The 13028-nt window shown below is 56.2% G+C and overlaps 6 protein-coding genes and 1 non-coding gene across 7 annotated transcripts in view; 4 read left to right on the top strand and 3 right to left on the bottom strand.

Annotated features, from left to right (window-relative positions):
• PTSG_04142 (uncharacterized protein) overlaps positions 1-1591 on the bottom strand; it is a gene marked incomplete at its 3' end in the record, with an annotated part of 4485 nt that extends 2894 nt beyond the window's left edge. The window contains exons 1-4 of the mRNA XM_004994984.1: positions 1231-1591; positions 1004-1112; positions 386-695; positions 110-212 (exon numbers count right to left, since the gene is read on the bottom strand). Coding sequence (XP_004995041.1) covers positions 110-212; positions 386-695; positions 1004-1112; positions 1231-1488 — 780 coding nt within the window. The 5' untranslated portion in view covers positions 1489-1591. The remainder of the gene's footprint in view (positions 1-109; positions 213-385; positions 696-1003; positions 1113-1230) is intronic.
• Positions 1592-1672: 81 nt separating this feature from the next.
• Positions 1673-4056, top strand: PTSG_04141 (growth factor receptor-bound protein 2). Its single transcript, XM_004994983.1, has 6 exons — positions 1673-1817; positions 2235-2332; positions 2559-2663; positions 3048-3182; positions 3386-3635; positions 3926-4056. Exons 1-6 carry the CDS (start codon positions 1740-1742, stop codon positions 4022-4024), a joined length of 765 nt encoding a protein of 254 aa, XP_004995040.1. The 5' UTR covers positions 1673-1739; the 3' UTR covers positions 4025-4056.
• A 474-nt stretch (positions 4057-4530) lies between these two features.
• On the top strand, positions 4531-4602 carry PTSG_20088. The gene has a single exon. It is a non-coding gene; the product is annotated as a tRNA-Pro (tRNA).
• Positions 4603-4624: 22 nt separating this feature from the next.
• Positions 4625-6861, top strand: PTSG_04140 (uncharacterized protein). The gene is made up of 4 exons (XM_004994982.1): positions 4625-4815; positions 5101-5167; positions 5625-5674; positions 5972-6861. Exons 1-4 carry the CDS (start codon positions 4628-4630, stop codon positions 6462-6464), a joined length of 798 nt encoding a protein of 265 aa, XP_004995039.1. The 5' UTR covers positions 4625-4627; the 3' UTR covers positions 6465-6861.
• Positions 6862-8357: 1496 nt separating this feature from the next.
• PTSG_12133 (uncharacterized protein) lies at positions 8358-11131 on the bottom strand (the record flags this gene model as incomplete). The annotated part of the gene is made up of 2 exons (XM_004994981.1): positions 8358-10714; positions 11104-11131. The coding sequence occupies 2 exons, from the start codon at positions 11129-11131 to the stop codon at positions 8358-8360; spliced, it is 2385 nt and encodes a 794-aa protein (XP_004995038.1).
• A 274-nt stretch (positions 11132-11405) lies between these two features.
• Positions 11406-11735, top strand: PTSG_04139 (uncharacterized protein; the record flags this gene model as incomplete). The annotated part of the gene is made up of 1 exon (XM_004994980.1): positions 11406-11735. One exon carries the CDS (start codon positions 11406-11408, stop codon positions 11733-11735), a length of 330 nt encoding a protein of 109 aa, XP_004995037.1.
• A 139-nt stretch (positions 11736-11874) lies between these two features.
• On the bottom strand, positions 11875-12905 carry PTSG_12132 (uncharacterized protein; the record flags this gene model as incomplete). Its single annotated transcript, XM_004994979.1, has 2 exons — positions 11875-11883; positions 12291-12905. 2 exons carry the CDS (start codon positions 12903-12905, stop codon positions 11875-11877), a joined length of 624 nt encoding a protein of 207 aa, XP_004995036.1.
• Between the last annotated feature and the right edge of the window lie 123 nt (positions 12906-13028).

Below are 13028 nucleotides of genomic sequence, written 5' to 3'. Positions count from 1 at the left end.
ACGACGACACACACACACACACACACACACACACACACACACACACACACACACACACACACACACACACACACACATTCACAAACACACTTGCGCACCAAGCGCCGACGGTGTCGACGGCTGCTGTTGAGAGGCGGGTGCTCGTTGCGGAGTGAAGGATCTGGCGGATGACTCCGCTGGGGAGGAGGTCGCTGCTCCGCCGGGGCGCCCGTCTGGTCAGCCATCCAGCAGCACATGCATGCACCACACGTGTGAGAATCAACACGGACGCAGGCATGACGCGGACTCGCTGTTCGTGTCCACAGTCTGCTTGTCCCCCCCCCCCCAGGCATGCATGGATACACGTTGACGCACACGTCATAACTGCATGAAAACGAAGACCGACCGCTTCACAGGCTCTGCTTGTGGTTCTGTAGTACTTGCGACCGCTGGTTTCGCCGCTGTTGCCGCTGTTGTGACGGTGTGTTGTTTCTCATGTAGCACCTCCCATATGGAAGCGTCGGACGGGCTCGGGGCGGACGCGTGCGGGTATTTGTGTGGGCGAGTGGTGGTATCAGCTGCAAGCAAGGATGCATCCCTTGTACCTGGTCCTGAGGCTATGGAAAGCAGCGACTGATTTGCACTTGGCACTCGCGAAGATGAAGCTGCGAGCATGCTGCTCTGTGTCGTGTCCAGTACTCCCCGAAGCAAATCTCCTGCGTTGTGACGTGTGTGTGCGTGCGTGCGTGCGTGTGCGTGTGTGTGTGTGTGTGTGTGCGTGCGTGCGTGCGTGCGTGCGTGCGTGCGTGCGTGCGTGCGTGTGTGTGCGTGTGTGTGTGTGTGTGTGTGTGTGTGTGTGTGTGTGTGTGTGTGTGTGTGTGTGTGTGTGTGTGTGTGTGTGTGTGTGTTCAGTGAGCGCATCAAGTTGACAATGTCAAAACCAAAAAGGGCCAATGCGATGCAAGACGCGCGAACGTGTTGGGAAAGCACCGTGCCTGCATGTGCTGCAACGAAGTGTGCACACCTTGGCGAGGAGTTGGTGGTGGAAGGGTAGATGCATTTGCCGACTTGGCGATGCTTGTGTCTGGAGTGATGGTTTGGTCGCCAGCTTGCTCGCGAGTGATTTCGCGAATCTGCACGCCACATGAAGCAAAAACAAACAAAAAAAAAGCATGAGCCGAAAGGGAAGCGTCAGCGGGCAATGCAACAAAGAAACACGCAAGCAAGCAGGCAAGCAAGCAGCGTTCTCACCAGTGTTCTTGGGGTTGGATCTTCGGTGGTGGCTGACTGTTGCCTTCTGCCGCGTGTCCGGGAGGTTGTTTCCGTGCCAGTTGTTGGCGGTTGTGCTTGATCATGCTTGCGAGTGGAGGAAGCAGTTGTGGCAGTTGCTACCGCTGGTGTCGTTGCAGGCGTTTTTGTTGCCGCAGGCGTTGCTGGCGCTTTCTCATTCCGGGTGATGGCACGAATGAGAGTGCGAGGCGTGGGTGCTGCGGGATCGTCGTCCGCCATGTCGGTGGCGGTGTTGCTGGTGTGTTGTTGTGTTGTTCGTGGCTGTGACTCCGCAGCCGTTGCAGCAAAGGCAAAGTTGACTTTGGCAAGAAAGGTAAAATTGCCCAAGAGAAAAGTTTTTTTTTCTTCGAGAAGAACGCGCTGAGCTGTGCAAACACAACACACCACTTTCCTCCCTCTCTGAGTTGTCTCGGCTTGCTTGCCCTGCTGTCTGGTTTTGTTTTGGTGTCCTCAACACCCACACCCCCACAATGGAGGCACGAGCACTGCACGACTTTGCTGCCACCCAGAAGGATGAGCTTTCCTTCTCAAAGGGCAGCATTGTCAAGGTGTGGCTGTGTGTGCGTGCGTGTGTGTGTGTTTGTTTCTGTGTTTGTTTCTGTGTTTGTTTCTGTGTTTGTTTCTGTATTTGTTTCTGTGTTTGTGTGTGTTTGTGTCTGTCTGTTTCTGTGTGTGTGTGTGTGTGCGTGTGTGTGTGTGTGTGTGTGTGTGTGTGTGTGTGTGTGTGTGTGTGTGTGTGTGTGTGTGTGTGTGTCCCTCTCTCCCTCCCTCTCTCCTCTCTCCCTTTCTCTCCCTCCCTCTCTCCCTTTCTCTCCCTCCGTCTCTGTCCCTCTCTGTCGTTCTGTCTGTGTGTTTTGGTGCATCAACCCGCCCCTCTACCTCTGCCTCTGCTCCCCAATTCTCTGTGCACGTTCACCCCTCGCCTTGCCTCGCCTCCCCTTGCCTTGCCTCCCCTTGCCTTGTAGGTCATCAACATTGACGAGGACAAGAACTGGTTCAAGGCGGAACTGGACGGGAAGACCGGATACATCCCAGCCAACTATGTTCAGATGGAGCCGCATGGGTATGTGGCTGGCTGTAGACTGAGGAATGTTGCAGTGGAGTTGGTGCTCTGTCTGTGGGGAGAGGAGCGCTGCCAGACTCAATTTACCACAGCAACGCACACGACGACAGTACTTGACCCAACAATAACAACAACAACAACACACACACACGAATTCACACACGCACACACACGAATTCACACACACACATACACATACATGCGCGCACCGCGCTTTGCGATGTAGCTGGTTCCACGGGCGCATCTCGCGCGAGGACTCTGAGAGGATTTTGATGGGTGCGCGTGATGACGGCGCTTTTCTCTTCCGCGAGAGCTGGAGCACGCCAGGTCAGTGCAACGGTGCACCAGTACAACAGTGCAAGCCACAGAACAAAACAAAAAAAGAAGCGCTGCAACCTGATATCCTTGCTTGCCAGTGTTTGCTGACTTGTATTGTATGACATGTTCACCGTTCTCACATGCGTCACCCATGCGTGAACGTGTGCGCCCGTGTGCACGTGCATCTCCTTCAGGCGGCTTCTCGCTCTCTGTTCGGTGAGTGTGTCTCGTGTCTTGTGTGTGTTTGCCTGGCTGTGTTGGACGGTCCGTGTGGATATGAGGCCGCCTGCTGATGCCAGAACTTGTCACGCCGTGTGTGGTTGTGCCTGCCTGTCATGGGCACGACCATGGATGCTCACATTCGTACGTGTGCATGCGAATGCCTGTGGCTTGAAAGGGTGAACAACCAGCAGGGGGTGCATGTGCAGCACTTTAAGATTCTGCGTGATGACGTCGGCAAGTACTTTCTCTGGGTGACAAAATTCAACAGCCTCAACGAGCTCATCAACTACCACAAGACATCGTCTGTCAGGTGGGTGGGTGAAATACGCGGCGGGCTGGCGTTGTTCATTCCTTCGCTTCTTAGTGGTGGTCGTCGTGGTTTTGGTCGTGGTGACATGTTTAAATGTATGTACGTCCTTTCGCACACACGCACACGCACACACACACTCTCTCACGCTTTCTCAAACGCACGCAAATGTGCGCGGTCCCACGCCCGCCGTCGCCATTTTGCAGTCGGGCGGAGGAGATTTTCCTGACGACTGCCATTGGACGTGACGGCCAGCCCGCCAACATGCCTGCTGCCACCGCTGCCCGCGTTTCTCAGCGCGAGGCAGCGGCGCCCGTGGCACAGGTGCGCGCACCAGCACCAGCCCCTGCACCCATGCCCGTCGCCCCACCTGCCCAGGCCAACCCGGGCGAGACAATCGTCACCGCACAGTACACATTCAAGCCGCAAGAGTCTGGCGAACTGGGCTTCACAAAGGTGTGTGTGTGTGTGTGTGTGTGTGTGTGTGGTTAAAGTGTTGTTGGGGGGGTGTGCTTGCTCAGTCCGTGTGCTCGTTGTTGGATGGCTCCTGCGTGTGTAGCGCCTGTCATCTTACCTGCCGTGATCATCAGCAACTTTGCTTGTTTCTCACGTTTGCTTTACGCTGACGCCTATCCCTCCCTCCATCGTTCCCTGCTGGCCTCTCCCTTTTGCTCTCCCTTTTGTCCTATTTCGTGCATGCTTCCCCCCCCCTCCACCACTTTCAACTTCTGATTCAACCACACCAGGGTGAGCAGATTGTTGTGCTTGACAAGTCTGATGAGCACTGGTGGAAGGGTCGCTGCCGTGGTGAAGTTGGGCTTTTCCCGGCTGCATATGTGGCATGAACTGCTGCCCTACTTTGGCTTTGACTTGCTGTCGTATGCTTTTCCTTCTGTACGTTCGCGTCTTGTGCATTGTGCCATGTGTTGTTTGCTCTGTTTCGTTTGCCGTGCTCTTCGTCATTCCCGTCCCCTTCTCTTTCTTCCGCTCCTTATCCGCTGTGGCTGTGTGTGTGTGTGTGTGTGTGTGTGTGTGTGTGTGTGTGTGTGTGTGTGTGTGTGTCGTCTCCCTCTTCAGCGCATGCCCTGCCCTTTGTGGTCTTGCACATTGGCCTTGTGTTGCGGGCGTGACCACGCTTACTTTTCTTTGTTTTGTTGTTGACGACAAACACGAGAACAAACTAAACTTTCCGCCACCCACCACGCTAGTGTGCGTCCGTGTGCGCGTGTTTGTCTGTGTCTGCGCGTGTCTGTGTGTCTGTGTGAGTGTGTCAGTCTACCACACATCGGGCACCACCGGAGTCGCATTTCATTGAGATACACAAATTTTCCGCACTGGGGTAGATTCATGTGGTCCTGTGGTCTAGGGGTATGATTTCCGCTTAGGGTGCGGGAGGTCCCGGGTTCAAATCCCGGCAGGACCCCAGTTTTTTTTTTTGCTCCATGCCGATGATTAGCCACATTTCCCGCCAGTCTTCCTCAACCATGCCAGTCACAACGACGACCGGCTCGCGGCTCGCCTTGCTGCTGCTGGTGCTGTCGATGAGCAGCACCACACTGTCGGTGCCTGTCTCCGACACGCTTGGCTGCAAACCCATACACGGCCATCACCTGATCCGCAAATGCGGCGATGCATAGTGAGTTGAATGTGCTCGTGTTTGTGTTGTTTGTGCTTGTGTTTGTGATGTTGTGAGTGTGTGTGTTTGTTTGTTTGTTTGTTTGTGTGTTTGTGTGTGCGTGTGTGTTTGTGATGGTGCTTGTGTTTGTATTTGTGTTTGTGATGTTGCGTGTGTTTGTTTGTGCTTGTGGCTGCCTTTACCTGTGTCTTACACCATGTTTGCCTTTACCCGTGTCTGTGTTGGTACCTCACAACCGAGACTGCTTGGCTGTTCTGTCGATTTGTACGATCGATGCTGATACAGCTTCGACCTTGCTTCCGTTCGCGGAGCTGACGGCAAGACGCTCCTCTCCACAAAATCTGGCGATGGGGTGAGCACCCACCCGTGTGTCTGTGTGTGTGTGTCTGTCTGTCTGTGTCTGTGTGTGTGTGTGTGTGTGTGTCTGTCTGTCTGTGTCTGTGTGTCTGTGTCTGTGTGTGTGTGTCTGTGCATCTGTCTGTCTCTCTGTCTGTCTCTCTGTCTGTCTGTGCGTGTGTCTGTCTTGTCTGTGTGTCTGTGTCTGTCTGTGTGTCTCTGTGTGTCTGTGTCTGTGTCTGTGATTCTGCCTGTCTGTCTGTGTGTCTTTTTGATTGTCAATTGAACATTCGCTCGTTTGTGTATCGACTTTGTGTCTGAGGGGACCGTGACTGTGCGTCGTCTGTTTGATGGCCCGTTTTGTTCACACACACACATACTCACAAACACACACGCACGCACATACTCACAAACACACACGCACGCACATACTCACAAACACACACGCACGCACCGCGATGTGCAACTCTCAGTTCATCTACTACTTGGAGCTCCACCATAATGGTGTCCCCCATAATTTGCCGTCAGTTACCGGAGCGCTCTGCTCCTGATCTATGTGTGTGTGTGTGTGTGTGTGTGTGTGTGTGTGTGTGTGTGTGTGTGTGTGTGTGTGATCGTATACATTTGTCGGCTTTGTGTGTGTGTGTGTGTGTGTGTTTCTCTCCCTGTACATGTGTATGTGTGCGCTTGTCTGTTTGTCTGTGTTTGTCTCTACTGTGACTGTACGTATTCTGTGCATGCATCTGCCCAAAGAACCTCAAGACTGCGTGCTCATTCCCTGTTCACCCACACGCGCTCACGCACACGCACGCACATACAGCAACTGCACCCTGCCCGATGGACGGTGGCTCGGTGCGCAAGCCAGCCTGCACGGTGGGGGCTGTCGCACCCTGGCCGCGTCCAATCTCGAGTATTGGCAGTACGACAACTCAACCCGCCAGCTCATCATCGTAGCAACGGGCGGCACGAACGGCACTTCATTATTCATGTCCATTCAATGCCAGCTGGGCGCCAAGTACAGCACCCTGCGACACCTCGGACACACCGGCTTTACGCACAACTTCTTACTCAACATCCCGAGCACACACTGCACGGAGGGCCCTGATTCTTCTCCGCACAGAAGCGGCATGTGGGTCAACACCTCTCCGTCGCTTGAAGGAAGCTGGTTTACCTCCTGCCATGTGTCATCGACATCCGTCTGCTTCCTCGTTGCGTCCATCTTGTGCGTGGCCGCGTGTGTGCGACTGCATGGAGTGTTGATGGCGTTCCACAGAAGAGGCGCTCGTTCTGAGAAGGAGCAGGCCTTCAAGTAGCCCCTTGCTCTTCCCTTGATCGTGCTTGAACTTGTTACTCCTGACGGCGCCGCCCTCGATCCGCCCGCTTCTGCTGCTATGGCGATCCATCCCTCTTCGATTCTTCTTTCTTCTTCTCCTCCTCCTCCTCCTCTTCCTCCTCCTCCTTCTTCGCGCCTGGCTTGTGTTACTCTTGAGGGCTCTGTTGTTTCAGTCGTGCCTGCGCACGACGTGCCTCCCTTTGTTCGCGCCCTTCCCTGCCACCCCTCGACGTTGTCTGATGATGATGGTGTTTCAGCGCCATCATAGCACCACAATGCGCTCCTGTTACACACCGAAGCAAGCACCGACAACCATCGTGATGACGATGAACGAACACGCATCACTGCATAGAGGAAAGTGGTGTTGAGACAGCAAGGGACGTGTGTTTACTGTAGGCAAACGCAACAAACAAGAACACAAGGAGAATGAACAAGCACAACAAGCGGCTGCCAAATCAACGCGGGCAGCACGCTCAAACAAACACAAGACAAGTGCACATACAGTCAACAAAGCTGCCAAGGCGACATGGGCAGCGTGTGCACGAACACAAACAATCTAAACAACGAACAGCATGCATACATGCGCGCAGAGCAGTGCTAGGCATGGCATGAATGCTTGCAGGCAAGCATACACAACAGACAACACTGCACAACACTGCATGGCACGCAGGCATGGCATTTGCCAAGCATAACGGGCATGCACACACACACATGGCACACAACTCACGTGTGTAGGGGAAGGAGGAGAGGAGAGGCAGTTGGCACACATGCCAGCAGAGAGAAAGGAATGTTTGCCAACGGAAAAAACCACAAAGCAGGTGTTGTTGGCAAACAAGACAAAACCACACGAGAAGGCGAATTAGGAAGGACTCTACACAAAACAGAAACTCACTGAATCTCAACACTCCCCCTCAACTGCCTTCCTCTGCTCCGTCTCAGCCGTCGATGTTCCCACTAGTCGTGGCAGGTGCTGCTCGAAAGTCTGCTTGTCCAGTGCTTGGTCAGCGCGTCGGCAACCATCCGCGTGCCGGGACAGTGCTGCAGCACAATGGTTCCGTCGGCGATGAGCTCCCGCACGAAGTGGTGGCGTACCCGGATGTGCTTCGTGCGCGGCTTGGTGACGTGGTCGTTGCCCGATGGCGATGCCCGCCTGGTTTATCTGTCAGCATCTTGGGTGGCTCCCAGCCTCGGTCTCGCCCGAGGTCCATTGTTGCAAGTTCATGCTGGTGGTGCTGTTGTGAGAGACTTGTGTGTGTGTGTGTGTGTGTGCTGTGTGTGCTGTGTGTGTGCTGTGTGTGCTGTGTGTGCTGTGTGTTGTGTGGGAGATTGTCTTGGCAAGAGAGAGTTGTGTGTGTTTACTTGAGTTGTGAAGCAAACAAGGATGTAGGATGAATGAACACTCCAACAGAAAGAAACAGAGCACAAGACAAGAATTGTCGACAACGCAAAGTGGTGACGTGGCAGTGTTTGTTGAGAGTTGTGTGGTTATGTGGTGTGTTATGCAAGAACATGTAACATCGAGCAACCACACAAGCTAAACACTGCACGTGCAACAGGTTGGAGGGAAATCACGTGAGGTGAATGTAAATTTGTGGTGTCGTGAAGAAGGGAGGTCAATGATGACTCAGCAGACAGGACTTGCCTGTCAACACTCCCCCGCATTGACCTACCTCTCTGCTGCGTTGATGTTCTGAAACGTGATGAGCATGTGGATGATGTCATGCATGTAGGAATGGCATGGGCAGATGTAGGTGAGATATGAGTAAGGACGTGTGTTGTGGAACACGTTTAAGAAAATGGTTGGTGCCTGTGGTGCGCAGCCTGTTGTGGAAGGCTGGCCCGAGTGAAGGCGTGTCCTGTGGTGCGCGGCCGCTCAGAGGTCCTGACGCGGAGTCGAAGGACGTGGCGACCGGCCCGAATGAGGACGGGCCCGTGGCTGGCAGCCTGGCAGAGGACGCTGGTCGAACAGCATCGTGCAGAACTGAGCCGTCTTGGGCCGAGGGAGGATCTTCGTGAGGAGATCTGCGATCATGTGCTCCGTGGCGAGGTAGCTCAGCACAATCCTCTTGGTGTCGACGCACTCGCGGATGTAGTGGTACTTGACGAGGATGTGCCGCATGCGCGAGGCGGCGTGTTCGGCAACGCGCTGCGCCGGCTGGTTGTCCGTGTGGACGAGCGTGGGCTCGCACAGGACGGCGCCGGTGAGCTCCTCCTGGAGTTGGCGAAGGAACATGAGCTCCTGTGCGGTGGCTACGAGAGCCATGTACTCCGCGTCGGCGGAGGCTGTGGCCACGGTGGCCTGCAGCTTGGAGTTCCAGGACACGGGGCCCGTGGAACAGAAGACGACGAAGCCCGTGCGGGAACGTCGCGTGTCAACGTCGGAGGCGAAGGACGCATCCGAGTACGCTGAGAGCACGCCGTCGGCAGTGCTGCCGTTGCTGGTGTCGCCAGTGGCGGCGTACTTGATGGTGTAGGACAAGGTGCCCTTGATGTAGCGAAGAAGGTGCTTGGCAGCCTTCCAGTGGTCCATGCCGAAGTGCTGCATGCGGCGAGACAGGATGGAGACAGCCGCCGAGATGTCTGGACGCGTCATCGTCGCAGCATAGAGGAGGGAGCCAAGCAGCTCGCGGAACGGCACGTCCGGGAGTGGCTCCTCCTTGTCGGCTGGCTTGTCGACGTAGCCTGTGCAGAGCGGCGTGCCGACAGGCTTGCAGTCAGCCATGCCGAAGGTCTCCAGCACGCTGCGCAGGTAGTGCTCCTGGCTCATGGTGACGGTCCTGGCCTTGCGGTCGTGCTGCACCTTGATGCCGAGACAAATGTCTGGGCTGCCCAGGTCCTTCATCTTGAAGCGCTTGGAGATGGCCTTCTTGAACGCGGCCATGTCGCTGTCGCTGTCGGCGAAGATGAGGAGGTCGTCCACGTAGACGGCAACCCACATCACTTTGCCACCCTTGCAGGTGCGGCGGTAGATGCAGGCGTCCGTGGCTGTAGCGACGAAGTCCTGCTCGCGCATCCAGGCGTCCAGCGTGTGGTTCCACAGGCGCGGGCTCTGCTTCAGCCCATACAGCCCGCGCTTGAGGCGCAGGACTGTACTCGGGGAGAAGATCCCGTCGACGGCCGGTGGCTGGACGTAGATCTCGTGATCCACGGGCGCGTTGAGGAACGCCGTGTTGACGTCCATCTGCTGGATGTCCATGCCACGCGCGACGGCCATGGCGAGCATGGTGCGGATGGCTGCGATGGTAGCCGTCGGGGCAAAGGTGTCTGTGTAGTTGACACCGTGGACCTGGGAGTAGCCCTTGGCAACCCAGCGCGCCTTGTACTTGATCACCTTGCCCTGGTCATCGCGCTTCCTCCGAAAGATGACCATGCTGCGGAGAAGCTTGTGGCCCTTGGGAAGGTCAGCGCGAGGCACGACGTCGTAAACGTCATTGGCCTGCATTGCCGCAAACTCGTCCAGGATGGCTTGGCGCCACTCCTCAGAGTCTGGCGAGGCAAGCGCCTCCTTGACGGTGGCTGGCTCAGCTGACGTGGCAAAACTGCCAGCAGCGATGTCTGGTAGATGACCACCCACTGCTGATGTCTTCTCCCCCGTACCAGCAGCGCTGGTGGCAACGTGACACGTGGTGGTTGAGCCACCAGAGGTGTCCTTGTCGCCGAGGGTCTCGGACAACAGCAGCTGGTCCCAGACGGAGCCGCCAAGGGCGCGTGGCTGGAGCTGCGGCTCCCCCGCACGTGGTGCAGTGGGAGCGCCAGTGGCACTGTCCTCGGTCGAACGCTGAGCGGTCTTGTTGGCATGCGAAGCAGAGGCACCGCTGTTCTGCTTTTGCTGCTGCTGAGAGGAGGCGGCGTGCTTGTTCTTGATGGCGCCGAAGCGAGCGTGGATGGTGTGGACAACGCGTCGCGTGTCCGGCATCCAGACGACGTGGGCCTGGTCCTCCTCGGCGAAGCCGACGTAGACGCCAACGCGTGAGCGTGGGTCAAGCTTGTGCCGCGTGCTGCTCTTCTCCACATGCACGTAGGCCGGCGAGCCGAAGACGCGCAGCAGGCTGACGTCGAAGGCGTGCCCAGTCAGGGCCTCGAACGGTGACTTGTCCTTGAGGCTCCTGCGTGGCGCGATGTTGTGCAGCAGCGTGGCGTGCTGCACGGCGAAGCCCCAGAACGGCTTGTCCAGGTCCGCAGCAAACAGCATCGTGCGCGCCGTCTCGAAGAGGGTGCGGAAAGTGCGCTCTGCGGATCCGTGTTGAGAGTCAGTGAGTTTCTGTTTTGTGTTGAGTCCTTCCTAATTTGCCTTCTCATGTGGTTTTGTCTTGTTTGCCAACAACACCTGCTTTGTGGTTTTTCCGTTGGCAAACATTCCTTCCTCTCTGCTGGCATGCATGTGTGCCAACTGCCTCTCCTCTCCTGCTTCCCCTGCACACGTGAGTTGTGTGCCATGTGTGTGTGTGTGTGTGCATGCCCGTCATGCTTGGCAAATGCTATGCCTGCGTGCCATGTAGTGTTGTGAAGTGTTGTCTGTTGTGCATGCTTGCCTGCAAGCATTCATGCCATGCCTAGCATTGCTCTGCGCGCATGTATGCATGCTGCTCATTGTTTAGATTGTTTGTGTTCGTGCACACTCTGCCCATGTCGCCTTGACAGCGTCATTGACTGTGTGTGCACTTGTCTTGTATTCGTTTGAGCGTGCTGCCCGAGTTGATTTGGCAGCAGCTTGTTGTGCTTGTTCATTCTCCTTGTGTTCTTGTTTGTTGCGTTTGCCTACAGTAAACACACACACACCACCTGTCGTGTTTCTACAGATTATGAGACCCAGCCACTCCTGATCATCATCGCCACTTGTCTCACACTCGCTTGTGCTTCTTCTCTCCCTTCTGCTTGTTCCCCTCTCTTGTTTCTCCATCACCTTTCTTGAGCGTGCAGTATGTCTGACCCGTCGGACCACGTCGTTTCCACGCCAGGATTCAAGATGGACCTGCCCAAGTTCTCTGGCTCGCCCGGCACCTTTCATGCGTGGAGCATTCGCATGAAGATGGCGCTCAAGCTGCGCGGCGACGACGTCTGGGCAGCTGTGGAGGCAGGAGCATCGTCATCGGGAGGTCCAAGTTCAGCGACACGCTCAAGTGCAAGGAGACCGACAGCAGGCGATCACGCCAACCTCACCGCTGCAAACCTCATCGCGTCCACGCTCTCAGGCTACCCCCTTCTCCTCTTCACCAACGGAGAAGCAGACGTCAACGCCGGCCAAATGTAGAAACACGACAGGTGGTGTGTGTGTTTACTGTAGGCAAACGCAACAAACAAGAACACAAGGAGAATGAACAAGCACAACAAGCTGCTGCCAAATCAACTCGGGCAGCACGCTCAAACGAATACAAGACAAGTGCACACGGTCAATGACGCTGCCAAGGCGACATGGGCAGAGAGTGCACGAACACAAACAATCTAAACAATGAGCAGCATGCATACATGCGCGCAGAGCAGTGCTAGGCATGGCATGAATGCTTGCAGGCAAGCATACACAACAGACAACACTTCACAACACTGCATGGCACGCAGGCATGGCATTTGCCAAGCATAACGGGCATGCACACACACACATGGCACACAACTCACGTGTGTAGGGGAAGCAGGAGAGGAGAGGCAGTTGGCACACATGCATACCAGCAGAGAGAAAGGAATGTTTGCCAACGGAAAAAACCACAAAGCAGGTGTTGTTGGCAAACAAGACAAAACCACACGAGAAGGCAAATTAGGAAGGACTTAACACAGAACAGAAACTCACTGAATCTCAACACTCCCCCTCAACTGCCTTCCTCTGCTCCGTCTCAGCCGTCGAGGTTCCCACCAGTCGTGGCAGGTGCTGCTCGAAGGTCTGCTTGTCCAGTGCCTTGGTCAGCGCGTCGGCAACCATCTGCGTGCCGGGACAGTGCTGCAGCACAATGGTTCCGTCGGCGATGAGCTCCCGCACGAAGTGGTGGCGTACCCGGATGTGCTTCGTGCGCGGCTTGGTGACGTGGTCGTTGCCGATGGCGATGGCCGCCTGGTTATCTGTCAGCATCTTGGTGGCTCCATCCTCGGGCTCGTCGAGGTCCATGAGCAGCTGCCGCAGGAAGACGACGTCCTGCGCTGCTGCGGAGACGGCCATGTACTCGGCCTCGGCGGTGCTCAGCGCACCCGTGGGTTGCAGCCGGCTGCTCCAAGACACAAGACAGCCGTTGATGTAGCAGGTGAAGCCCGTCGTGGAGCGGCCCGTCAGCTGGTCGGTGCCGAAGCTGGCATCGCTGTAGCACACAAGGTCCAGCGGCTGGTCCTTGCGCGTGCCGCTGCGTCGCTTGAAGAGGAGGCCGTGCTCGCTCGTCGCCTTCAGGTACCGCACGACGTGCTTGGCTGCCTGCCAGTGGACCGTCGTGTAACGGTCCATGTAACGGCAGAGCAGTCCGCACGCGAAGCTGACGTCTGGTCTCGTGCGGTTGGCCAGGTACAGGAGCGAGCCCACGAGGTTGCGGAAAGGCAGGCGTCGGTCGGGCTGCTCGCTGATGCTGGA

The sequence above is a fragment of the Salpingoeca rosetta genome, assembly GCF_000188695.1.
Source record: "Salpingoeca rosetta unplaced genomic scaffold supercont1.9, whole genome shotgun sequence".
Taxonomy (NCBI): Eukaryota; class Choanoflagellata; order Craspedida; family Salpingoecidae; genus Salpingoeca; species Salpingoeca rosetta.
This window is presented reverse-complemented; position numbering and strand designations above follow the sequence as displayed.